A 26,029-nucleotide genomic window follows, 5' to 3' on the forward strand; every position below is an offset into this window, starting at 1 on the left:
TATATAAGACCAAACTATGCTTATTTCTTCTTCCACTGTTTCTCTGAAGATAGATAGTATCTTCCTTCATAAGTCCAGTCTTTAATTGATTCTATGAGTTATCCTTTTCTTCCCAGCTGCTTTGCTAAGCCCTCTGCTGCTGTAGCCATAACCTCAATATCTGATATCTTACTATCAGGATGCTCAGGTAGAAGGAAAGATGCCAGTTGTCTTTGGTGATCACACAAGGCCCAAAGGAAAGAAGAGGCAAATGAGAAGTGTACTCATTTTAGACACATTTCCCCAGGAGGCAGTGCATTCTCAGGTCAGGACTGATAGAGTATGGAGCTCAGTGAGTCATTCTGACATTTGAAGGGCAGCAGTAAAGACTGTCCTCAGAAATGGGGATTGTCCTTTTCCTCCATATAATCATGGAGTTCTGGCATAGCTCCCAATTAAGAGTTACCATGATCAATAAGGAGCCGTCAGAAGATATCTGTGCTTGTTCTAAAGTAGGGAAAGGGGAGACTCTCCCTCCATCCCATCATATGCCTCCACTGGAAATGTGTCTAGAAGCTTGGGAGTGTCCTTGCATGGAAATTACAGTTAAAATAGGCTGGGGAAAGGAGGCAGAATTTATTTAGACAAAACAACAAAGTAGTCAAAACTTATTCTCACCTCTCCTTTCAGCATCCTTTTTCTATCATGGGAACCTTTCTTCTCTCCACCCAATTTCATTAGTGCCTTTATGCAGTCATCTCTGTAAAATCAGGATCCCCTGTTATGGACCAGACAGAACTCTGAACCTGAAACAAAGGATTCTTATAAGGTGCTAAATCAGTGGAATTGATAGAGACAATAGTTAGCTAATTTAGCATGGTTCAATATGATTGACTTAATCCTACAAGGAGATGGTTTGAGCCAGAACTTGAAACAAGGTACTAAGTGGAATTGAGGAGACAATGGTTAAATCTAGTTTAGCATTGATTTAATCCTACAATAAATAATGGTTTCCTAGTGATATAATGATTGGTTTGTACTCAGTATGTAGTATATAAGCTAGAAGTCTCAATCAGGGAGATTCAAAGATTCAGAGAAACGATTGGACAGAAGGTTGAAGGCTGAAGGCTGGAGCATAAAACCTTGGACTCAGACAGATTCATACCATCACACATCACCTTGGTGTCAGGCTCTCCTCCTTAGCTTCTCCACTGAAACCAAGACTACAGAAGGCCTCCATAAAACTAGTCAAGCCCCAAGTGAAGGAGACAAGATTTTGAAAGAGACAATAAAGGATCTGGACTTTAACACCTGGCTGCACTTGTGGTGATTACTGAACTGAAACGAAGGCTGCCTCCAGAGACCCCAAGAAAACCTCAACAGAGAACATTATATTTTAGAGAGAACATTACAATCCCCTCTCTCTTCAATTCCTAACTGTTTCTCCTTTTCCTCTCTAGAACTCACTCACCTTTCCCCTGATTAAAATTTGCTTCCTTTGTCACATAAAGATCTGACAAACTGCTTTGCACAGGGTGGTTAAAAAATGAGACTTGCTTATCCCTCCTCTCCCCATCTTTTTTAGTACAATATCTTAACCTGAGGTTTATGAACATATATATGTGTGTGTATATGTGTGTGTGTATACACACACACACACATATACACACACATATATATATTAACATTATGCTGAGAAGGAATCTCTAGACTTCACCAGATTGCCAAAGGGGTCCATTATACATAAAAGATCAAGATCAACTACTTAATCAAAATAATAAGCCACTTGGTTGAATTTTAGGCATCAGTGGGAGGGAGGAAAGGGACATTTTTAAACAGGAGAAACAATATAGTATAGCAGAAAGAACATTGTTTTTCAAGTTGGATGTATGAGCTGAAAGCACTACTGTGTGTTTTAGAGTAAGCCATTTAATTTATAGCTGGTGGTTTTCTTATCTATAAGATAAGGATAACAATGTTATGCCTTATTTAATTCCTGGGCTGAAGTAAGGAGTAAAGGAGAAATTAGATATGGAAGAAAAGTATTTTATAACTTGCAAATAAGTTAGAGCTTTTCCAAGGATCTCAAATGCTATGAAATAGACCTGGGTTGAGGGACCCGAAAGACAGGGAGCCTGAGGACCTCAGGCAATAAGCAGCCTATATTGTCTGTGATGTATCCTTCTTTTCACACTGTCTATTGAAGATTCCAGGTTCTGTTCTCTCCTTTTTTTTTTTTTTTTTTTTTTTAATTATTATCGCTGTCTAATAAAATGCAGGTCAGGGCAATCCCCAGACAGCCTGTTCTGAGGCTGATTCCTGCCTTTATCTTAGGTAAATTTTAGCTGCCAGTATCTGGGAGAGCAGGGGGATTTCTTCTCTAAAGATATCAACTTGCAATGAACAGCTTTTCCCCTTTCCTTTCTTCTACAGAGCTCCTCCCCTTACCACATTCTACCCAAACAGAACTCAGACAAAATCAGCTATTTAAAAATCTATGGGATGGGGTTGAGGGAGGGGGGAAATCACTGGGAATAAACACAAGATCATAGAATAAAGCTAACAGATGCTTTAGAGATTATATAGTACCACTTGCTCATTTTAATGAAAGTCCATAGAGATGAAATGATCACAACCACATAGTAGGAAGAAAAGGACTGGACCCAGCTTTCTTAGATCTCAATCTAACATCCTTTCTACTATACTAAACTGTCTTTTCAAAGCTTAGTTATAGGCACAAGTCCTCAATCCCCCATACCTAGTTCCATTTAGTTCACTACCTACAAAATATAAACTCATAAAATTGTAGCTAGGACAAGACTTTAGAGGTCATCTATAACAAATTCCCAGCTAAAGCTGGAAGCTTCTCTATAACATTACTGAAAAATTATCTGTTTGTAATAGTTCTAATAATTGGGTATTGTTTTTTAATCTTCCTTATATTCATACAAGATCTCCTTCACTATAATTTCCCCCATGGTTCCCAATTTTCCTCTGTGGACATAGATAGATTGATAGATGGATAAACAGATGATAGATAGACAGATGATGGATGAGTAGAGCATTTATGAAGCACTTACTTCAGGCACTGTACTAAAAGCTGGGGATATAAATACAAGTAAATATGGTAGACTCTCTCCTCAAAGAGTTTACATTTTATGGGGGGGGAACCCCACATTAAAGAAAGCTGCAAAGTAGAAGCTACAAGAATTAGGGTAAATGAGGGGAGAGGAAATATAAGAGAAGCAGAAATTGAGAGAGTGAATTAAGGTGTGAATGAAGTGAAATTTAGCTAGGAATCTTCCCTGAATAGATATCTGAGAGAAGGAATCACCATTCAGGAGAGAAAGGGGCTTCAGGATACAGGTTTCTCCAGTGTGGGAAGGTTGCTGGTAAAAAATAGAAGTCCAGACACCCTCAAAAATCTTTGAAAACAGTTATCCTATTTCCCCTTGAATCTTTTCTTCTCTGGACTAATCATCTGCATTTCCTTTCATAGGTTCTGATCTCTCTACCCCTCACTACATTGGGTGTCCTATTCTGGATAAGCTGTAGTTAGTCAACAATCCTCTTAGAATCTTGACCCCAGAACAAACACAGTAATCCACATGTAGCACTGGAGACATTGTAATATACTGGACAGAATGCTGACCCTAGAAGTAGAGGTTCTGAGTTACAAAGGGATGAATCTAAGAGATGAGATGCCAAGTGGTAGATAGTGCAATGAAAAGAGCCATGGATCTAGAGTCAGAGGAACTAGGTTCAAGTCTGGCCATCTATTGCCCATAATACTTACTATATATGATTTTGGGCAAATTACTTAACCCTTTTTTGGCCTCAGTTTTCTCATCTGTAAAATAGGAGGATTGGACTAGATGACCTCTGAAGTCTCTTCTAGGTTATGATTCTATAACCATATTGCTTTTTTTAATCTTTAAACATCATGTAGAGTACTTGATATCTTTGTGTCCTTGATAGCTGTGTCCTCATCTCTAAAAGATGGATAAAGATACTTGCATTATTTGCTTCATCAAATTCTTGTGAGGAACGAACATTGTAAACTGTAGAGTACCATATAAATGTGAATGATTATGAAGAACATTATTATTCACATTGAACTTGTAGTCCCCTAAGAACAATAAAACATTTTTCAAATCAACTGTTGTTAAGCTAGTTCTTGACTTCTCCTGTACTTATACAATTGAATTTTGAGCTGAACTGAAGTCTTTTGCATTTATGTTCCTAACTATGTCTTTGTACCAACTGAAATTTAACTAGACTAAGCTTAAAATTGCCCTAGGATACAAACTGCAGCCCTAGCCCGTTTGTTAGTAATAGGGTCACTAGGCAAGAGAATGTGGATGGCTCAAAAGCCCAGCAAACAAATCAAATGTGTTGCCTATTGATGATGAAAAGTTCTAGTTAAAAGTTTTAACCACAACCAATTCTCTATCTCCTGCAGAGGGGTAACCCCCCTTCAGTGTTACTCCATTTGCCATCATCCGGCTCTGACTGAGGTTCACTATGAGGGAAGAAATGAATATAGAAAGGCTAGAGTAGCTGTAATGAATCCACCCATCTCAAGAGCCATTGTCTATGTGATAAGGTAATCACAATGTCAATATTCATTCAAGATGTGTGACTTGCCCTTTGGTCAAAGAGATTTTGTCATCAATCAGAGACACCAATTTACAATTTTTCACAATAGCCTGATTTAATAAGTCTGCTGGTCATCTCCTTGCCTAGGGAGACAGTTGTTTCAGTGGAGAGTGCAGGAAACACCAGGATCCCTGTCCAGTACTGCTCCTCAGCAGCTGTAATTCCTTAGGTAAGGGTCAAGAGCATATGTTTCCCTTGCTGAGTTTCAATTTCTTCCTTTATAAAATGAAGAGATTGGACTAGATGAGGAGTTCTTATCCTCTTTTTTATGTCATGGACACCTCTGGCATTCTGGTCAAGTCTATAATCCACTCTAGAATAATGTTTTTAAATGCATAAAATAAAATATATGGGATTACAAAGGAAATCTATTATATTGAAACACAGCTCTCAAAATAATGCATTTGAAGAAAAAAAAAATCATGTTCACAAATCCCAAGTTAAGGTTTGGATTTAACTGGGCTAAATGATTCTATAGGAGGGGGGCAAGAAAGATCATAAAGGCAAAAATTTACCTACTACAAAATTTTCCCGGCATTCCAAGTTGAAGGCACCTTTGTTATAACTCTATTGTTATAGACACATTGTAATGGGAAGTGGGAGAGGTACAGGAAACTGTTTCCTGAAAATATTTGATTCAAAGAGGAAGGAAAATTTGTCTAAATATCCTCTGGTTTAAAAAAAAAAAACAAATAAACAAATAATAAAACAACAGAAAGTACCCAGCACATTTATTTCCAATAGGGAAACTTTGGCCATTGAGCAAACACGGACTGAGTCGATTGCCACATTTTTCTTTTAGGGAGTCATAAGGCCAGTTAATGATTAGGATAGTAAAAGCAAATATTCGTGCCTGTCAGGGGCTGGTTTGTTTGGCTTTTCCACTAAGAAGGAGTTCAATTCATCCCTATGCCAAAGGAGACCCACTTCACCATGACCAACAGTCTCAGAAGATGCCTCTGTTTCTTGGGGATATTGTTATTCTCTAATGGTTCAGGTAAGATTTTTTTTTAAATCTTATTCTTCTTGATATCTTTTGTTTACACATCAAATTCATTTCCAAACACATCCCATCCTTCTCGCTGCTCCCTCCCCCAAACTATCTTTTTTTATAAAGATTAAAAAGAAAATAAGAAAAAAATAGTTTAACAAAAGCAACACACCAGCCACATTTGATACATAGTCCCTCACCTTCCCAGAGAAGGGAAGCTAAGTAAGATTTTAATCTAAATGAGAGGAATCGAATCTCTCTTGTTGAGTTTTTATCAAACAATGACTTTGGCTCTCAATATTATATTAATGTGGTATTAATTCTGGGATGTCCCTGAAGATTCTTTTCCCCCTAGTCAGCCTGATTTTTTTTAAGCCTGAAAATCACATGAGTGACAGTAAAGATGGTGTTTCTCTAGAAACACCAACTTCCCCTATGGTGGCTGACTCATTTGTTAAAAGTCAACTTTACTCAGATTCACAGACTGGCATTGAAAGAGAACATGGAAGTCATCTACACCAGACTCTTGGCTTGATATGAAACTTGATCCAATCTGCTTAGGATGATAGGATCAAAACTCTAGCACTAGAAAGACCAACCCTCTTATTTTATAGATTATGAAATTGAGACCCAGAGAAGTGAAGTGACTGGCCTAAGATCACGTGCACAAAATGACATGGCCCAATTTTAACCCAGTTCCTCTGATTCCAGATCTAGAACTCTTTCCATTGTACTACATTGACTACCATTTGCTACCTTCTCTCTTAGAATCATATCTTCCTTTTTAATCATTCTGTCCCCCAGATCCAGCCCATTATCATCTCTGTTCTCTCCAAGACTGTGAACTGTCTGTCTGTCTCTATCTGCCTCTCTCTCCCTCACTCTATCCCTCTCCTATCTCCTTTCTCTCTGTCTCTTTCCTTTATTTGTTTCTCTTCCCTTCTCTCTGTCTCTGTCTTTGTTTCTCTATCACTTAACAAGGGGTTTGAATTAGATAGTGCTCTCCCTCCGTCTCTCTCTCTCTCTCTCTCTCTCTCTTCTCTCTCTCTCTCTTTCTCTCTCTCTCTCTCTCTCTCTCTCTCTTTCTCTCTCTCTCTTTCTCTCTCTCTCTCTTTCTCTCTCTCTCTCTCTCTCTCTCTCTCTCTCTCTCTCTCTCTCTCTCTCTCTCTCTGTATGTGTCTCCACACACATATACTCACACACTCTCTTCTCTCAAATACATGTACACACATGCACTCTTCTCTGTCTCTGAATCTCTCAATTTATTTGTGTGTATCTATCTTTGACTATCTCTCTCTATCTCTCTGTTGTCTCTGTCTCACACACATACTCACACTTTTTTCTCTCTCTTACATACATACAACACACTAAACTTTAACTATAATTATGTATATAAATGTAACTATATATAGTTAGAAAACAATATATACATAATCACAACAAAACTCTCAAGAAGATAGCACCTATATTATATAATAATCAAGGACTGAAATGAGTGACATCTAAATCAAAGAGATTAAAAGCAGCAAAGGGGAGACCTGGATTAGGATTTGGAATTATTGTAGTAACCTTTCTATTTGGTTTCAGTGGATCAAGTCTCTCATAGTCTGCATCCTCTAACACAGCTACAAATGGGATTTTCCTAAACTCAAATTTGATCATATCATTCTCTTTACTCAATAAATTCCAAATGGTTCCCTCTTACTTCTAGGACAAAATATAACCTTCTATTATAATCTCGGCTCCACTTGTCTTTCCATTTTTATCATGCCTTACTCCCACTTTTTGTCCTCTACAATTCTGCCAATTTGCCCTTCTTGCTGTTTCTCATACAGATCATCCTGTTTCTTACTTTTGTATGTTTCCAGTGACAGTCAGTCCTGGAATGCCCTCTCTCCTTGCCTCAAAACTCATTTCAAGTGCCACCTTCTTGTGAAGCCTTTCCTGATCCCCTCAGCTCCATTTAGTACTGTACATCTCTTTAGATTACTTAGTAATTATTTTGTAGATACGATGTTGTATGAGTACTACACAGCCTGGATAGAATAAACTATTCTATTTTTGTCTTCCTACTTCCATTGTCTAAAATCTTTGTCAATCATTAAATATTTCTCGTTTTTAATAACAAAGAAACAAAAATTCACTTTATGTTACCATTCCTTTAAGCTGTCATCTTGTGTCTGTCCAATCTTTGTCAAACTCCAGGAAAGAATTGGCTATACTTGTTACCTCTTCTTCACCATCCCATCCTCATCTCTTCTCACTATTGAAACCACTTTATCAGTTATTAATGATCTTCTCATTAAACATTAAAAGAAACTAATGTTCTTTTCTTAGTTCTCACCCTTCTTGATCTCCATAGTTTTGTTCCTTGACTATTATGTTATTCTCCTGGATCTTCTCTCTTCCCTCAGCTTCATGAAAGAAAATGTTTCCTTCTGATTTTCTTCTTAACCATAAGGCCACCTCTGAGTCTTTTTTGCTGGTCATCATCCATCTCCCATCCTGCAAACAAAGTTTACTTCCAAGAATGTTCTTTCTCTATACTGTCTCCCTTGATGATCTCATCTCACATGCATTTAATTATCATCTCTACTCAGATGAATTCAGATCTATATATTCAACTCAAATAGTTCATCAGATCTTCAGTTCTGCTTCACCAATTGCTCATCAAATGTATCTCTCTGATTGTTCTCGTCAATCACTTTCCCAGTAATACTTCATCCAATTGCCAAAAGATCATCCCAGGGCATACATAACTTCTGAACAGGTCATTTGCTGATAAAAATCCTTCTGGAGCTACCTATTTATTGACTAGAGTAAAAGGCAGATTCCAACATTTAAGGCTCTCATCATCTGGCTGCAACTTATCTTTCCAAACTTTTTTCATCCTATTCCCCTACTAAAAATTCTCTAAATTGGCATTCTTTCTAGTCTGTATATTCATATAAACTGTTTACTTCCTAGACATCCATGATTCTTCATACTTATCTTCTGTAGAAATTCAGTTCACATGTCACTTTCTCTGTGGAGTTTTCCCTGTTCTCTTCTTCTCTGAAGATGTCATTGTTTTCTCCCTCTTGAACTTTGTATTTGCTTCTCTCTGCAATCTGCAATGTCCCATTTTGGTCTTATCCATGACTACATGCTTTTAAAGTCTACGTGGCTAAGGCCTACAGTACTAGAGCAGATATAACTTAGGCTGACAAGGTATAGGAGAGTTGAATTCTCACTACCAGTTCCCCTGGCCTCCTTGAAAACACAGCTCAAATCCTACCTCCTAAAAATTGGCCTTTCCCCATCTGCCATCTTTTTTTTTCTCTCCAAGATTACCTCCTGTGTACTCTGTATAGTTCTTGCATAAACATTGTTGTTTGCATATCATTTCCCCATACTAAAATATAGACTCCCAGAGGGCAGGGACTGTGTTTTGTCTTTCTTTGTATCACTAGAGCCTAACACCTTATTTGATACATAATAAGCACTTGATAAATGTTTGTTGACCAATTGATTGGCAGTTTCCATCATCAGCTTTCAATATGAGAAAATGAACATTGTCAAGGCCTTCTTTCTTATATTTCTATTCTTGAGCAGGAATTGGAAATGAGGTCTGTCCCCAGATTTGAGGAATCCTGTGTTTTATGTAGGATCCTAATGCTTAAGACTTCCTACAATCATCCTGGTGCTGCATGGACAAGTCAATAAATATGACTAGGAAATAGAAACTACAAAGTCTTGAAGACTCCAGATCATTTTGTTGCCATGTATGTAATGCTAGTATGATCACTTTGGAAATGAGATGAGTCTTTAAAAAATGTTGAAGATGGGGTGCCAAGGGATATTAGCAATTTTGCCCATATAAGAATCTATTGGATCCATCAGGGTTATGCTGGCAAATATTTAACAATTGACTCTACCAAAAAAAAGTATGTTCAACACAATTTTAATTATTTAATCTGTATAATTAACAATTTCTTCATTGTTTCTTTAAGTTTAAAAATCAACAATAAATCAAGTCCTGACTTGCAGCATTTGTCAGTTTCCAAGGTATAAATGCTCATACTGGAAATTCAACAATCAGCTCAAAAGCTGGTGTAGCTAGTTCCAGTATACCTTTGTACTTAAGGACCCTTGGTTCTTGTGCCCCTAAATAAATTGCTATTGGCTTGGAAATAGGAATTTATAAATATTTTTAATGACTTTTTACTAAATCAGTTACTGATATCTTTTGTCTTTATATCATAGTGATTTTTGGAGATCATAACCTTTTGTCCTGTGTCCAATGTATCAAATCTTCTCTTGTGACAGAGAAAAAACTGAGCACCAATATTATATACTCTGATGGCATTTGACAGTGTAGACATCCTGTCCCAGTAGAAGGAAAAGACACTTAATTTTCTGTTTTTCAGAACCTTTACTTTTTTTCTTTTAAAAATCAGTTATTAATAATTCATTAAGTATTTGGGCTAATGTGACACTTGAAGAAGTTGGCATGCTGTACATGTACAAGTTTTTTTCATTATATAGAAATTTATAATTAGAGTGTGTGGCGTGTATGTGTGTGTGTGTGTCTGTATGTGTGTGTGTGTGTGTATGTGTTGTAAAAAATCAGGTCCTGTGAAATATTCTGCATGAAAATATGCTATGGAGCTCTTAAAGAGAGGAGCAGAAGAACTCAGCCAAAAATTACTTCATGGCATTTTATAGCAAGAAATAAAAAATACTTTAATAAAATAAATATTATAAACAGATTCTTTGGAGGGAAAAGAACAATTTAGCACATACAAGGCAGGCAGTGATATGTGTGTACATGTTGGGAAAAGGGATCTGGATCTACTTTATACCAGCTATTTAATGGCTGCACAAAACAAATATTACTCCAACAATGAATAGGAGTTAAAAACACAAGGAACCACCTTTTCTCATTTCTAACTTTAGGAGACAAATGTATATTTCTCATTTCTCATTTCTCACTTTAGAATGAGACTAAAGTATCTTCATAGGTTTTACATTTCTGATTTATAGTTAGTTATCTGTCACTAATCAGATAAGGGAATCTGGTCTACTCAAAAAGCTTATCAAATGTGGTCTCTTATCTATCACCATGCTCTTTATATAATTGTCATTATTATTGAATCATTTCAATTGTATCTGACTCTTTGTGAACCCATTTGGGTTTTCTTGGCAAAGATACTGGAGTGGTTAGTCATTTCCTTCTCCAGGTTATTTTACAGATGAAAAAACTGAGGTAAGCAGGATTAAGTGGCATGCCCAAGGTCACCCAGCTAGTAGAGTCTGAAGCTGGATTTGAACTCAGGAAGAGAAGTCTTCTTGATGGAGACCTGGTACTCTACCCACTATACTACCTAGCTGCTCTTTGCTTAAGTGTGTATGTGTGTGTGTGTGTGTGTGTGTGTGTGTGTGTGTGTGTGTGTGTTTGTAATAAGTTTTGTGCTTGCTTTTTTCAATGTGGAAGAAAAGGGAAGTGAGAGGGACAGAATTCAGAGCTGAAAAAAAAATTAAAAGAGATATTCCCTTGTTGATGGGCACCTACTTTATTTGCAGTTTTTTGCTACTAGATGTTAAGAATATTTTCTGTAACATTAAAAGGGAAGTACAGATCTGGGAAAAAAATCTTTGCAGACAGTATTTCTGATAAAGGTCTAATTTCTAAACTATATAAAGAACTGCGTCAAATTTATAAGAATCCAAGTCATTTCCCAATTGGTAAATGGTCAGAGTTTATAAACAGATGATTTTCAGATGACAAAATTAGAGCCATTTATAGTCATATAAAAAAATCACTATTGATTAGAGAATACAAATTAAAACAACTCTGAAGTACCACCTCACATTTCTTATAGTGGCTAAGATGACAGGAAAAGACAATGATAAATGTTGGAGATGATGTGGGAAAATTGGGACACTAATGCATTGTTGGTGGAGTTGTGAAATGATCCAACCCTTCTGGAGAGCAATCTGGAACTATGCCCAAAGGGCTATAAAACTGTGCAGATCATTTGACCCAATAGTGCCATTACTGGGTCTGTATCCCAAGGAAACATGAAGAGGAAAAAGGACCCACATGTATAAAAAATGTTTGTAGCAGTTCTTTTTGTGATAACAAAAAAAATTTAAAAATGAATAGATGCCCATCAATTGGGAAATAACTAAAAAAGTTGTGAAATATTAAGGTAATGGAATATTAATGTTCTATAAAAAATGATGAACAAGCTGATTTTAGAAAGACCTGGAAAGATTTACATAAACTGATGCTGGGCAAAACAAGCAGAACCAGGAATATATTGTACACAGTAACAGCAAGAATGTGAGATGATTAACTATTAAAGACTTGGTTCTTCTCAATGGTTCAGTGATCCAAAGCAATCCCAATAAACTTTGGATAGAAAATACCATCAGCAACTAAAGAGAGAACTATGGAGACTGAATGTAAATCAACATTTTCCAATTTTTTCCTACCTCAAAAAGAGCTGCTATAAACATTTTTGCACATGTGGGTCTTTTTCCATCCTTTATGATTTCCTTGGGATACAGATCCAGACCCTGTTGGGTTGAAGGTCCCCTATTCTTGTCATAGTGTGTGGCAAATATTTTTGTTGTTATTGTTCAGTCATTTTTCAGTCACACCTAACTCTTTGTGACCCCATTTGGTTTTCTTGGTAAAGGTACTGAAATGATTTTCATTTTTTTCTCCACCTTATTTTACAGATGAAGAAAATGAAGCAAATAGGGTCAAACAGCTAATGTCTATTGCCAGATTTGAACTCAATCTTCTGACTCCAACCCTTTGCCCTATCTACTTGAGTCACCTAGCTGGCACATAGTAGGCACTTAATAAATGTTTATTGATTGGATTTTGATTGGCACATGCAACACATATTTTAGTGAGGCATTGTGGTATAATGGAATGAGTGTTGGGTTAGGAATCAGATTATTTCCGTTGAAACCCCTTTTCCGTTAAAGAATTGTGTTATCTTCCCAACTCTAAGTCTATGATACTGTGATCTATATTGTGATCTTTTGTATTAAAGAGTCACAGAACATTAGAACTAGAGGGAGTTTTCAGTATTTTCTAATCCAGTGCCCTTATTTTCTAGATGAGGAAACAGTCTTTGGCAGACTTGTCTAAGGATACCCAAGTAGTTAGTAGAACTGGTTATTCAAACATAAGTCTTTAGACTCTGAATTAATTTTTTTTTGTTTCTCTTTTTAACTATGAAGAATGCTATCTTGCCTTCACATCAGCCACCCATCAGCATGACCACACCCTGGCCCCAGCTATTAGACATTATGCCTTTGTTCAACATTTCCTCTCTAACTACAGCATTTGGACATGCAGTTCTCATTACAACTGATTTTTTTTTTAAATCCTTACCTTTTCTATTCCACATGGTTCCTAATTCCCCCCCTGTTGCATTCTTTCTCTCCTCTTTCCTATCCTAAAACTACCAACTCATGATTGGCTACTTTATTTTTAAAATTTTTATTGGTATCTTTTGTTTTTATCCCTTTATTTCTGAGTATATCTCTCTCTTGCTCGATTAAGCTCTTTTGCAACAAATAATACAAAAGGAATAAAAAAATAACACTTCAACAAAACCAGGCAGTTTTCAAAAGAAAAAAAAGTGAAGTATCAATAATCAATGGAGAAAAAAAAAGTACAAGTCACTTAATCTCTGCATTTTAGCTTTTTCATCTGTAAAATAAGAGGGTTGGACTAAATAGATGTACTTGTCAGTGAAGCAGAATGAAATGACTGTGGATTATTTTGCTTAACTATAACACATAAGTTATAAAGGAAGGCTTTTCTGAGGGCTGAAGGGAAGGAGTGAGAGAGATGCCAAAAAATCAAAAATAGAAAAGAAAGAAAAATGCCCTCCAAAAAAAAATTTTTTTTAAATAAGGAAGGAAAAAAGTTCAGAGAGAGACACAGATAAGCCGGATAACTTTGGAATTAATATGTTGCATTTATTTTATGTATTTTAAAAATATATACTTCACATTCCTTTTTGCATAGAGAAATGTCTCTTTGTTTATGCTTGTCAAATTCATAATATTTACAAATTTTAAAAGAAAACGTAAACCTCAAACATATAATTCTTTATTCTTTGTCTCCTAAAACATGAATAAATAGCTTTTAAATTTCTTGCTCATAGGTCATGAGCTTCCCCTTGTACAACAGAAATGCACTGACTATCAGAATGCCAATTTTCTATGGGGCACTAACCTCAAAGTCCAGTTCCTCCTCTTCACTCCTTTGGATCCTGGTTGTGGAAAGCTAGTAAGAGAAAGTAGTGACCTTCAGAATTCTGGATTTAACACTTCTCTGGAAACCAAGTTAATTATCCATGGATTCAGGTAAGAATAGAGCTCTTTAAAGAATGAACATTTAGGGGCAGTTAGGTGGTGCAATGGATAGAGCATCAGCCCTGAGATCAGGAGGACCTGAGTTCAAATTTGGTCTCAGACACTTAATACTTCCTAGCTGTGTGACCCTGGGCAAGTCACTTAACCCCAATTACCTCAGCTAAAAAAAAAAAATACATATTTAGACCCACATTGTTTCTTGATAATAAGTACTAATGTGCTCAATAGTACCATGAAAGTACTATGGGAAAAAGGTAGAGAAGAGAGAATGGATTGGCTGATTATCTATTTAAATATTCAAGATTTTAACAGTGCTTTACACACATACATATAGTTTTACCATACTGAAAAGTTACATATAACATAACCTTTCTGGACTTCAGTTTCCCCAACTATAAAGTGGGGGTATTGTATAAAATAATCTCAAAAATCCCCTCCATCCAATCATCTGCCAAAGTAATTTTCCAAAATAATTTTTTAGGTCTGACTATAATACTATCATCACCACCTCCTTCCACTGAAAACTCAATAAACTTCAGTGGTTTCCCATTAAATAATATAAAAATATATTTATAACATAAATATAAATTCTTTCATTTGAGTTTTAAAGCCTTTCTTAATCTATTCCCTTCCCACCATCCCAGTCTTTTTACACTTGACTTTATTTCCTTCATTCATGTTTACCTCTTAGCTTCCCTGACTTACTTTAAGGTTCAACTAAAGATCTATCTTCTGTAGATGGCCTTTTCTGACTATGAGTTCCAATAAGTTTTCTGATTACTTATTCTGTGGATTTCATTCTCATTATCCTAGAGAGCTCAAGCAATATTTACAGACCAGCATAGGAGTATGCTGGTAAATGTCTAACAACCGACCTTTTCAAGAGAAAATAAATGAAATGCATCTTTTAGAATGATTAATGGAGGAGAAGATTCTGTAGGTTGAAGTAAACTTCAAACTCTCCCAATTTCCCCCACAAAGAAAACAAATTTGTCTCAGGGTGAACGTAGACTGGTAAAAAATCAAAAAGACTTAGGACTGAAGAAGGATCCTCCCAAAACAACCCAAAAAGATCTGAAAAAAAGACTCTGGAGTGGGAATTAATCTATCTATCATACAGAGACTTTCACCTCCAGGACTATTTGTCCAGTAGGATCTGAGTCAGGGAAGAAGAAGTGAATCTGGGCTGATTGGGAGTACCAAGCCTATCTGTATTGCTGACATGACCCTGGGTGAGAGAGAACCAGCACTCAGTGAGTGCAGAGGCAGGGTGGGCAGGGATGCTGCTGGCTTCGGGTAATTGCAGGAGAGTGGAACTCTTGGTTTGGGCTTCCTGGTCAGAAAGGAGAGCTGAAGACAAGATGTTTACACTAATACCTCTCATTAAAAAAAAGAATCAGCAAAGAAGAAAGAATCCTACTATTGAAATATATTATGGGACAGGGAAGACAGGAATTCATCTTCACAGGACACTTTAGTAAAAATAAATAAATAAATAAAATAAAATAAAATAACAAAAACAAACAAAACAAAACAAAAATTCTACCCCAAAGAGTAATGTGAAATGGCTCTCTAGCCAGAGAGAATTTATAGAAGAATTCAAAAAAGAATTTAAAAATAAAAAGAGAGACATTGAGGAAAAACTAAAATAAAAAAAATCCAAGGAAAATAAGAAAATTATGAAAAAAGATTTAGCCAATTAGAAAAGGAAGTAGAGTCTCAAAGATGAAAATAATTCTTTGAAAATTAGAATTGGGCAAGGAGAAGCCAGTGAATCTATGAGAAACCAAGAAATGACAAACCAAATTATAAAGAATGAGAAAATAAAATAGAATGTGAAATATCTTATAAGAAAAAAGAGAGATCTGAAGGACAGATCAAGAAGAGAAAACATAAGAATAATTGGGCTGCAGAAATTTGTGACCAAAAAGAGATTCTTGAAACAACAATGTAGGAAATAATCCAAAAAAATTGTGCTTGAGTGATAGAACATGAGAGAAAAGTAGAAATAAAAAAAATCTGCTTATCACTACTCAATGAGATCCTTTGTGGAAAACACACAGGGATGTTATTGCCAAATTTCAAGATGCCCAGATCAAAAAGAAAATTTTATAAGACACAAGAAAAAAATTCAAATATACTAGAGCTACAATTTAAATTGTACAAGACTTAGCAGCAGCCACAATAAAAGATTGCAGGTCCTGGAATCATATCTACTAAAAATCAAAAGAAATAGGCCTGTGGCCAAAAATATCATATCTAGAAAATTTATCTGTAATTTTGCATGAGAAAAAAAATGGACCTTCAACAAATCTGCAGATTTTCAAGACTTTCTATCAAACCCAAACTTAACAGAAAATTTAACATATAAAAGCCAGTATCAAAGATCAGTTTTATGAAACTCAACATGGACAAACTATTTAAACATGGCCCGATTGTTTATGTTTTTTTTACATGGGAAATGTATATTTTATGTTTAATTTTCACGTCAACAATAGGACAGCTCAAAAGAAAGAATGGCAAAGTTAAGATAAAAATAGTAACTAGGTTATTCAAATGCGTACAGAGGAAGAATAGACACAGAACCATTGAGGGGGAGAGCAGAGGAGAACTCATATTTCTGAAAACCTACTCACATCTGGAATGGGTTCAATAGGCAATACTACATATATACCATGAAGGGAATATCATCCTCCAAAATCTATGAAGAAATAAGGGGTAAAGTGATGGATAAATAGGGAAGCAAAAGGTGAGGGAAGAAGCAAGGGAGGAATACTTGGTGGGGAGAGATTAACAATAGCAAGGCAAAGTATGGAGCAGAATTTAATTAAAGAGCCAGTAGGGATAGAAATGATAAGAAAGAAAATGTTTCTCATGAATGCCTCTCATACAAATAGCTTTTCCTAGGATAAATATTAAAGAATGTTTTCCCCAAAATTCTTGCTTTCGTGTCTATGAAAGGATGGGGATAGTGTCTGAAGGCATTATATACAGTGAAAGGAGCACTCAGATGACCTGGGGTGCAAGCACCATCATAGGTCCATCAGAAACATCAAAGTAGAATGGAAAACCCATTTTACAAAGAAAAGCATATCCCTTAGTTACACAGATGGTACCTGAAGTCAAGTTTTGTAGTACCTTGCTAGTTAAGTTGTCCCCAAGGATGATTATAATTGACATTATAATGACCTATTAAGTCTCAGGATGTAATGAAGAGAGTTCAAGGAAGATGGTGTAGAAACATTGTGAGTGAGTTGCCAGAATAATTTTGGAATGAATATCCTACAATTATTATGTGGGAAAGAGATCCTTTATGGCAAGAAAACAGGATAATCAGGTTAAAGTTATTCCTCTGGAGGGATGGCTAGTACAAATGGAATGACATCCAGGGTGGGGATGGTGATATTTGGGAATAGGGATTTTGAAAATATGCAAAAATGCATCAAGTTGAATATGTGGGCTGCCTTGAGGATGCTGAGGGCACACCCAACAGTCCTGAATGCCCCCATTACCTACAGAGTTCCCTAGCCTGACTAAAGACTGAGGAGTTATCTCCCCATTGTCTGGGCCCACAGAGTGATACCAAGAGAGTTGGAGAGAAAATAGTAAGAGCTAAGTTCTCATCCTTGGAGTGTTATTAAAGGTACACCTGGAAAAAGTGAAAAATAGCAAGCAAGCAAGAAAGCTAATCTTAAGTTATTTGTGTTTTAAAGTGAGAAGTGAAGGCTAGGTCATTGTGGATCTGCAAAGAGCTGGGCAGGCAAAAGAGAAATTCCCACTAACTTGCTTCTGTGATTAGAAGTTGGCCTGAAACCTCCCAGAAGGAGAAAACTGTATCCCCTTTCTTTAGCAAAGAATTTGTTCCTGGGAGCTATAAAAGTGTGAGTTGGGGAGCTGGGGAGTTAAAAATAATATGCTCAGGGGCAAATGGGTAGCAGTAATGTGCTAAATCTGTAAGCCTATTTCCCTTGCATATTTAATAGGAGAATTTTTTGCTGTCAAAAGTCCCCTTTCTTTCCATATAGCTTCATGAGTATGCAAAATATGAAAAGCATATTTGGAGCCTGTATAGATGTTCACTCTCTTTCCTTTCCCCACTTCCAAGAAAACTGGACCCATCTGTAAATCATTTACCATCTAGGTTGTCAAGAGGAATGTTCCTCAAGTCAGGTCAATTGGAGTAGATAGAATCTTCTATTGCCATCCCCAACTATTAGTGTTTTCATGTGCTATGCTGTTTGATACTTCCTCCTATTCTGTGAAGGGTGAAAGGAGTTTACAACTCATGCTTGGAGGTGAACTGATAGGCTTAACATTATCAATAACTCCAAATAACTTAGTTGACAATTTTAGAATTTTCCTAAATAATAGCCAAATAGTTTTCGCTATAATTTCTATTCCCTTAACTAACATTCCCTTTTGTTTTAGGGAGAAAACAAAACAATTCTTAAAATCGGGATAAAACAGATTTTTAAATTGACAATGTTAGTTAATGAGATTCCCTAGATTCTGATTAAATGTCCTAGATAAACTGAATTGCAATTTGGTTATTTTTCATTTCACTAAAATTATTTCTTTTGTGAGCCAGGAAAAGGGTTAAGGTGCCAATTTTTATTGACAGGAAGCTAAGAAGTCTGAGTATAGATAACTAGAGTTTTTAAAGTAGTCCCAAACTCTTCTGTTAACATTTTCAGAGCAAATAGATCCCTTTAGTGGGCTTTAATTAGGTATAATTAAATAATCCTTTAAAATTACTTTACATACACATAGAAATCATGTATCTGTGGTCACATTTTTTAAAAATCCATAAAATTATCAAATATGAAGTAATTATATCCAATAAAGCATTTAACATTCATATAGCACATTTTATGCTAAACATTTGCAATCATGTGGTCCTCAAAACAACTATCATTTCTCTTGACAAATCAGAAAACTGAGCAGAGATGAAATAATTTGCCATAAATTACATAACTAATATATATCCACAATTGAGACAGAGAATGGTGGTTTTACCAAATGCAGAGGCTGACTGGCGTTCTCACCTCACATTGCCATGCTAAGTGGTGCCAGAGGTACCTAAATTCCTCCCAGGCAGTTCCTGGCCAGAACCTGCTGAAAGCTGAAGTGACTGGTGCCAGGATCTCCCTTCAATGGTAGTTTTAGGTGCCAGGGCACAAGGAATGCTGACCATTGGACCGTACTCCCACTCCCCAAAAACTGGTTTGGGAAGGTGTTTGGGCAAGGTTGTGTGGGGTTCTACAGGTGAGGCAGAATTTGAGTTTTAATCTGATCTAAAATGAGAGGGGTTAGCAAATAGAGGGACTTGGGCTATGTTAATCTAATTAGCAATCCCCACAATGGAGATACACTCAGAACCACACTGGGGAGTGGAGTAGAAAGGGCACCTTCTGGGGTGCTTTCCCAAAGGAACAGAAGAGGACTCCAGACAAAATAGGAATCAAGGAAGGGTTAGCAAAAAGTTGCTATTTACCTGGTTTGTTTTCCCCCTTTCTTCTAGAATGGGATAAATTCTTGGAATTAAAGAAATTTCCCCAGCTTTGTAACTACAGCATACATTTTTTTCTTACTGGTTGCATTTTAAATCTTTCTAGATAACAAAATCTAGCTCACAGAACAAACACAACACAGATATTCTACACAGAGCACAGACACAGACAAAATGACATCAAAGAGGACTGTCCCATCTTTGCCAAAAGCCACAAAACTTTGCCAAAAGCCATCTTATAGTGCTTCTGCTTCTCTGGTATCCTCAGAAAAGGCGAAAAAGTAGTAAAGTAGGAACTTTGCTGAAATTGTTTCCCAGTCTGGGTGTCCTCAATCAAGGAAAACTTGTTGAGTGTGGAGTTCATGACTCAGACAAGCCTTTTTTGGGGTATTCCACTATAGGATTGTGGGGGGGAAATGGAGGGCTTACCTTGACAAGGAGGGAATCAAGCCAGGCCAGACTCTCCCCGATGGGCCACCAATGTTAAAGTTGGAAAAGGGGACCCCAAAAGTTTGATATCATATACTGATGAGGTTAGTGGCAGTCAGAGAATTATTAAAATCCCCTTTGGTCAGCCTGCAGGTTTAAAGTGAAAGAATTCACTTATCCCAAAATATTAATGACAAATTATTATTTGGCAATTATTATTAATATTAATTGGCAAAAATGTTAATGGCAAAAATGAAAGTTTATTGTTGGATAGAAACAAGTTTGCTAAGAAACTTGATGAGATCTAGATTTTGGGGTTCCCAGTCAGGGAACCAAATGATGAGATTAGATTCAAGGAACCAAAATGATGAGATCAGGATTCCTAGTGGTCAGGGAGTTAAATGATGAGGTTTGGGATTCAGGGAACCAAATGAAGAGGTTTAGCTCCCCTGAATCCCCTTAGGATTTGGCACAACTTAGGGAGTTGTGGGAACCCCCTTTCTGGAGGCGCAGAGATCCTTCATAAAGGAATTTACGAAGGCAAAAAGCTAAAAAGAAGTTTATTATTGGTATTTAGAAGTCAGCCTTTGCTCTTCATGAATAGAAAGACTGAATTCTTTAGTGGCAGGGTCTGACAGAGAAATAAAGTTTCTAGTAGAGAAATCTCGACAGAAAGGTATAAAGTCTTAGGAGAGAGAGGATTATGCTGAAAGAGAATATCATTTTGGTGGGCAAAGGTTTGCTGCTATGCCAGGAAGAGAGAGTTCCCTTGGCATGGCATATTAAGTCCTCTGCAAGGAATGAGTTTAAAATTGGCTATTTTTTTATTATTATATAGCTTTTAATTTACAAGTTATATGCATGGGTAATTTTTCAGCATTGATGGTTGCAAAACCTTTTGTTCCAACTTTTCCCCTCCTTTCTCTCACCCCCTCCCCCAGATGGCAGGTTGACCAATACATGTTAAATATGTTAAAGTATAAGTTAGATACAATATATGTATACATGTCCATACAGTTATTTTACTGTACAAAAAGAATTGGACTTTGAAATGGTATACAATTAGCCTGTGAAGGACATCAAAAATGCAGGCGGACAAAAATAGAGGGATTGGGTATTCTATGTAGTGGTTCATAGTCATCTCCCAGAGTTCTTTCGCTGGGTGAAGCTAGTTCAATTCATTACTGTTCTACTGGAACTGATTTGGTTCATCTCATTGTTGAAGAGGGCCACATAGATCAGAATTGATCATCATATAGTATTGTTGTTAAAGTATATAATGATCTCCTGGTCCTGCTCGTTTTACTCAGCATAAGTTCATGTAAGTTTCTCCAGGCCTTTCTGAAATCATCCTGCTGGTCATTTCTTACAGAGCAATAATATTCCATAATATTCATATACCACAATTTATTCAGCCATTCTCCAATTGATGGGCATCCACTCAGTTTCCAGTTTCTGGCTACTACAAAGAGTGCTGCCACAAACATTCTTGTATATACAGATCTCTTTCCCTTCTTTAAAATCTCTTTGGGATATAAGCCCAGTAGTAACACTGCTAGATCAAAGGGTTTGCACAGTTTGATAATTTTGGAACATAGTTCTAAATCACACTCCAGAATGGTTGGATGTATTCACAATTCCGCCAACAATGTATTGGTGTCCCTGTTTTCTCACATCCCCTCCAACATTCATCATTAACTTTCCCTGTCATTCTAGCCAATTTGACAGGTGTATAGTGGTATCTCAGAGTTGTTTTAATTTGCATTTCTCTGATGACTTGGAGCATTTTTTCATATGGCTAGAAATAGTTTCAATTTCTTCATCTGAGAATTGTCTGTTCATATCCTTTGACAATTTATCAATTGGAGAATGGCTTGATTTCTTATAAATTAGAGTCAATTTTCTATATATTTTGGAAATGAGGCCTTTATCAGAACTTTTGACTGTGAAAATGTTTTCCCAGTTTATCGCATCCCTTCTAATCTTGTCTGCATTAGTTTTGTTTGTACAAAAACTTTTCAATTTGATATAATCAAAATTTTCAATTTTGTGATCAACAACGAGCTCTAATTCTTCTTTGATCATAAATTCCTTCCTCTTCCAATATGATTCTTGAAGTACCTAGAGCAAAATTTCTACCTGAAAGTTCTGTATCTAGTTTTGGTTATTCTCTGCAGGCAAATGGTATAGATTAGGATCTAAAACCTCTGATTAGTGAAATTTGCTATCAAGATGAAATCTCTTGGGATTATAACTGATATTGTTTTGAGTTTTGAATTTGGGAATGATTATCTGATGAATTATTAAGTTAGTAACCCACCATTTGAGAGAAATACCACTGTTACTCAGATGGATTCCTAGATGGTGTCTATAAGGTGGGATAGTTGCTACAGGATTGGGTATCAGCTAATATCATGTGCCCTCAGGCTGAAGTCATCACTTTTGATGCTATTATAATCATGCCCCTCCTTTTTCTTCTTATAGGAAATCTATAATCAGAGAAAGTGGTTAATAGAAGTTGTAAACACAATTCAAATATATAATATTTTTCAGTTTTCAATCTGAAAATATGTAGTCATTATAACTTAGATAATTAGGTAAATGAATATTTGGCCTAGTCATCTATCTGTTGCTAGATATATATGTCAGTATGAAATAAGGTCCTTCAAAATAATGTAAGAACAATTGAACAACTGTCTGTGATACTGATTAATGAACCTAAAACTGAAGTATGGTCTAGAGAAGAAGATTTTAATGTATTCGAGTTTTAGAATATTTTACATCAATGGAAAAGTCAATTTTATTTAAGTTTGTTACTAATGTGGGAATAACATGTTTGTTCTGTATGTGTCCTGTGGCACAAACATGTTTTCCTATAAATAATTTATTTGATATGAAAAGCTGCAGCCAATGTATATTGATTGGCCTCTCCTAAACCATCCTACAACAGATTCTGGCAAAAGAAATCAGTGATTTTTAAATACTCTCAGGCTGACTTCTAATCCCAGAAGCCAAGTCAGTGAAAACTCAGAAGAGGAATACTTATCTAGAAAAGAAAAAAAAAAACTCACTGCAGAGAGGACTCATACATATGCCTCATGTAGAAATTTGGGTTAATTTATCCCAATATCCTACTTTTTACAGGTAAATGAGACCTGTTAAGGAAGTATTTTGTGAATACTTCTGTTATTCTGATGGGATTTCCCCCTTTCTCAAAATTGCTTTTGGGATATAATATAGTCCTTATTAAAAGAGATGATGCTTAACCAGGTATTTATAGCATCTTTAGAAAAGATATAAGCATACCTTCCAAAAATGAGTATTCTGCTCTTTGTGTGCTTTCTGCTCTTTGTGTGCTTTCTCTGTCTCTCTCTCCTTTTCCCTCTCCTTTTCTCCCTTCTTCTCTCTCTCTCTCTCTCTCTCTCTCTCTCTCTCTCTCTCTCTCTCTCTCTCTCTCTCTCTCTCTCTCTCTCTCTCTCTCTCTCTTCTCTCTCTCTCTCTCTCTCTCTCTCTCTCTCTCTCTCTCTCTCTCTCTCTCTCTCTCTCTGATTTGTTTTCCTCTAGTAATTTACCTTCAAGTGACCAGCACTAGATAGCTATATTGACCAGCTTCAGTGATCTGACTCAACCCACTGGATCTTCAATAACTTCAAACCCCTCTAAATGGGACTCTGTAGGATAAACCAGCTCAATGTCCATTCTAAGCAGGAAGTGGTTTCAGAAGATGAGATCATTGCTCCACACCCCAAAGGATTTTGGACCCTATTGCTTTGGGAATGAACTGGAACTGGTTAGTGAATGGACCCCAAATACCCAGTGTCTAAATGGTTTCTCTGTAAGAAGTTCATTAATCTTGTGAAGGGAGAGGTTATAAAAGTATTAATGCTACTTTCCTACTACAGTAGTGTCTGGGACTTAGGATGGAGATATTGGGTTAAGATTTGGGTTAATATTACTGAAAAATGATATCCCACAAACAATTCAATTTCATATTTGCCAAATTATAGAATGTAGAGACTTGACTAGCTGTAGATAAGTAGTTACAATAGGTATGTATGTCCTGATAGAGAAAGAAGATTTTATGGAATTGCATATGCGATTTGGAATAATGTGGTTTGCTACAAGGGATGGACATTTAGAAAATGCAGATCAAAGAATAAGTTGGGAATAGAAGTAATAGGTATAGATCTCTTAAGAAGATTTGGAATCAAGTCAAGGACTTAAGGCAATTTCTGGATAGAATTGGTAAAATACTCTGTAAAGAGTCTGAACAATAAAAGATCACAGGTCCTGAAATCATATCTACCAACAATCAAAAGAACTAGACTCGGAGTCAAAAATATCATATCCAGCAAAATTATTTATAATATTGAACATCAATGAACTTGCAGATTTTCAGGACTTCCTATTAACCAAACTCGAACTTAATAAAAAATTTAACATATAAGAGGAAATATGAAAGATGAATTTCTAGAAACTTAGCATGGACAAATTGTTTATGGTTTTATTTAATATAGGAAATATATACCATATGTTTAAGTTTGACATCAACAATAAATTAACTCAAAAGAAAGTTTGGGATAGAGTTGTTAAAAATAATAAATCATCTTATTCAACTGAGGTGCAGAGGAAGAATAGACACAGGCATTAGAAGGAGGAGGAGGACTTTTGTTCTGAAAACCTACTCACATCAGGAATGGATTAAATAGGCAACACTACACATATATCATGAAAGGTATAGCACCTTCCAAAATCTACAAAGAAATAAGAGGGTAGGAATGGATGGATGAGGAAGCAACGAGTGAGGGAAGAAGACAAGGGAGCGATCCATGGGTGGTAGGAGGAGGTTAAGTAATAGTAAGACAAATTAAGGAGCAGAATTAAAGCTAAGTGTAAGCAGGGATAGGAAAAGTGTGGGGTTGTGGGGAGGAGAAGTAGAGTATAAGGAGATCTGTGAAGTGAAATGTAAAAAATATTAGCCAAATTTGAGGGGTTAGAAAAGGATGTGGAAACCAAATTATTAAAAAGGGAAAAAAAGAGAGAAATTGTGAGAAATGAATGGGAATTTATTTGGTTTCCACAGTTATGAAAATTAAATTAAGGAAATGAAACTTAAATTAGAAAATTGAAACCCACAAGGCTATCAAAGAATAATCAAGGATGAAAGTTAGTTATCTACCTCCAAAAGAATGCAAGTTCCTTGAAGGCAGGGACTATATTGTCTAATAAAGGATGGGAATTCAGGTTGTGTAACTTCTGGAACATCCAATTAATGGAGAATGTTCTTCAGGATAGGAAATAAAATTCTGCTTTTGGACTTTTGAAGTTGTGTCTACCTCACCTAGGCATTCTTTCTTGAAAGAATGTAAAATAAATCTTTTCTGAATTCATTAGTGAGGCAGTGGAGTTCTTGATAAGATATTTTGTTTCTTACAATATACAAAATAAATACAAAGTTTTTTGAAGGAAAGGAAACAAGCTTTTATTAAAGGCCCACTATATGTCAGACACTATGTGATGCATTTTACAAATTTCTCATTTGATCAAGGCACTTGCAACTGGGGAGATCAGGAAAAGCTTCATGTAAAATGTAGCTCTTGAATTGAGTTTGGAAATGAGCTACAGAACTCTTATAGATGGAGAGGACGATAGTATGGGCAATGGTTAGTACAAAAGTGGGAGAGAGTGTGCTTTGTGTGGACAGCAAGAATGCCAATTGGACAATAGAGTGTGTGAAGAAGGATAATGTATAAGAAGCCTGGAGACCAAAAAGGGCTTATTTGCTAGATGAGTGATTATTGTTTTAGTCTGATTTTTCAAGACCCAATTTAGGGATTTTTTTTTAGCAAAGATACTGGAAGGTCTTGCCTTTTTTTTTTTTTCCTCCAGCTCATCTTACAGATGAGGAAAGTGAGTGAGGCAAACAGGGTTAAGTGACTTGCCCAGAGTCACACTCTTATAAGTGTTTGAGACCGAATTTTTACTCAAGTCCCCTGACTTTACCCACTGCATTACCTTGCTAGTGCCTAACACTTATCTACATGGTGTAGTGGATGGATCATGGAACCTGAAAT

At 36.2% G+C, this 26,029-nt stretch overlaps 1 protein-coding gene across 1 annotated transcript in view; it reads left to right on the plus strand.

The window, feature by feature from the left end:
• Positions 1-5,387: 5,387 nt before the first annotated feature.
• PLA1A (phospholipase A1 member A) overlaps positions 5,388-26,029 on the plus strand; it is a 53,666-nt gene continuing 33,024 nt past the window's right edge. The window contains exons 1-2 of the mRNA XM_051985334.1: positions 5,388-5,635; positions 13,807-14,008. Coding sequence (XP_051841294.1) covers positions 5,548-5,635; positions 13,807-14,008 — 290 coding nt within the window. The 5' untranslated portion in view covers positions 5,388-5,547. The remainder of the gene's footprint in view (positions 5,636-13,806; positions 14,009-26,029) is intronic.

Source organism: Antechinus flavipes, chromosome 3 (genome assembly GCF_016432865.1).
Source record: "Antechinus flavipes isolate AdamAnt ecotype Samford, QLD, Australia chromosome 3, AdamAnt_v2, whole genome shotgun sequence".
NCBI lineage: Eukaryota > Metazoa > Chordata > Mammalia > Dasyuromorphia > Dasyuridae > Antechinus > Antechinus flavipes.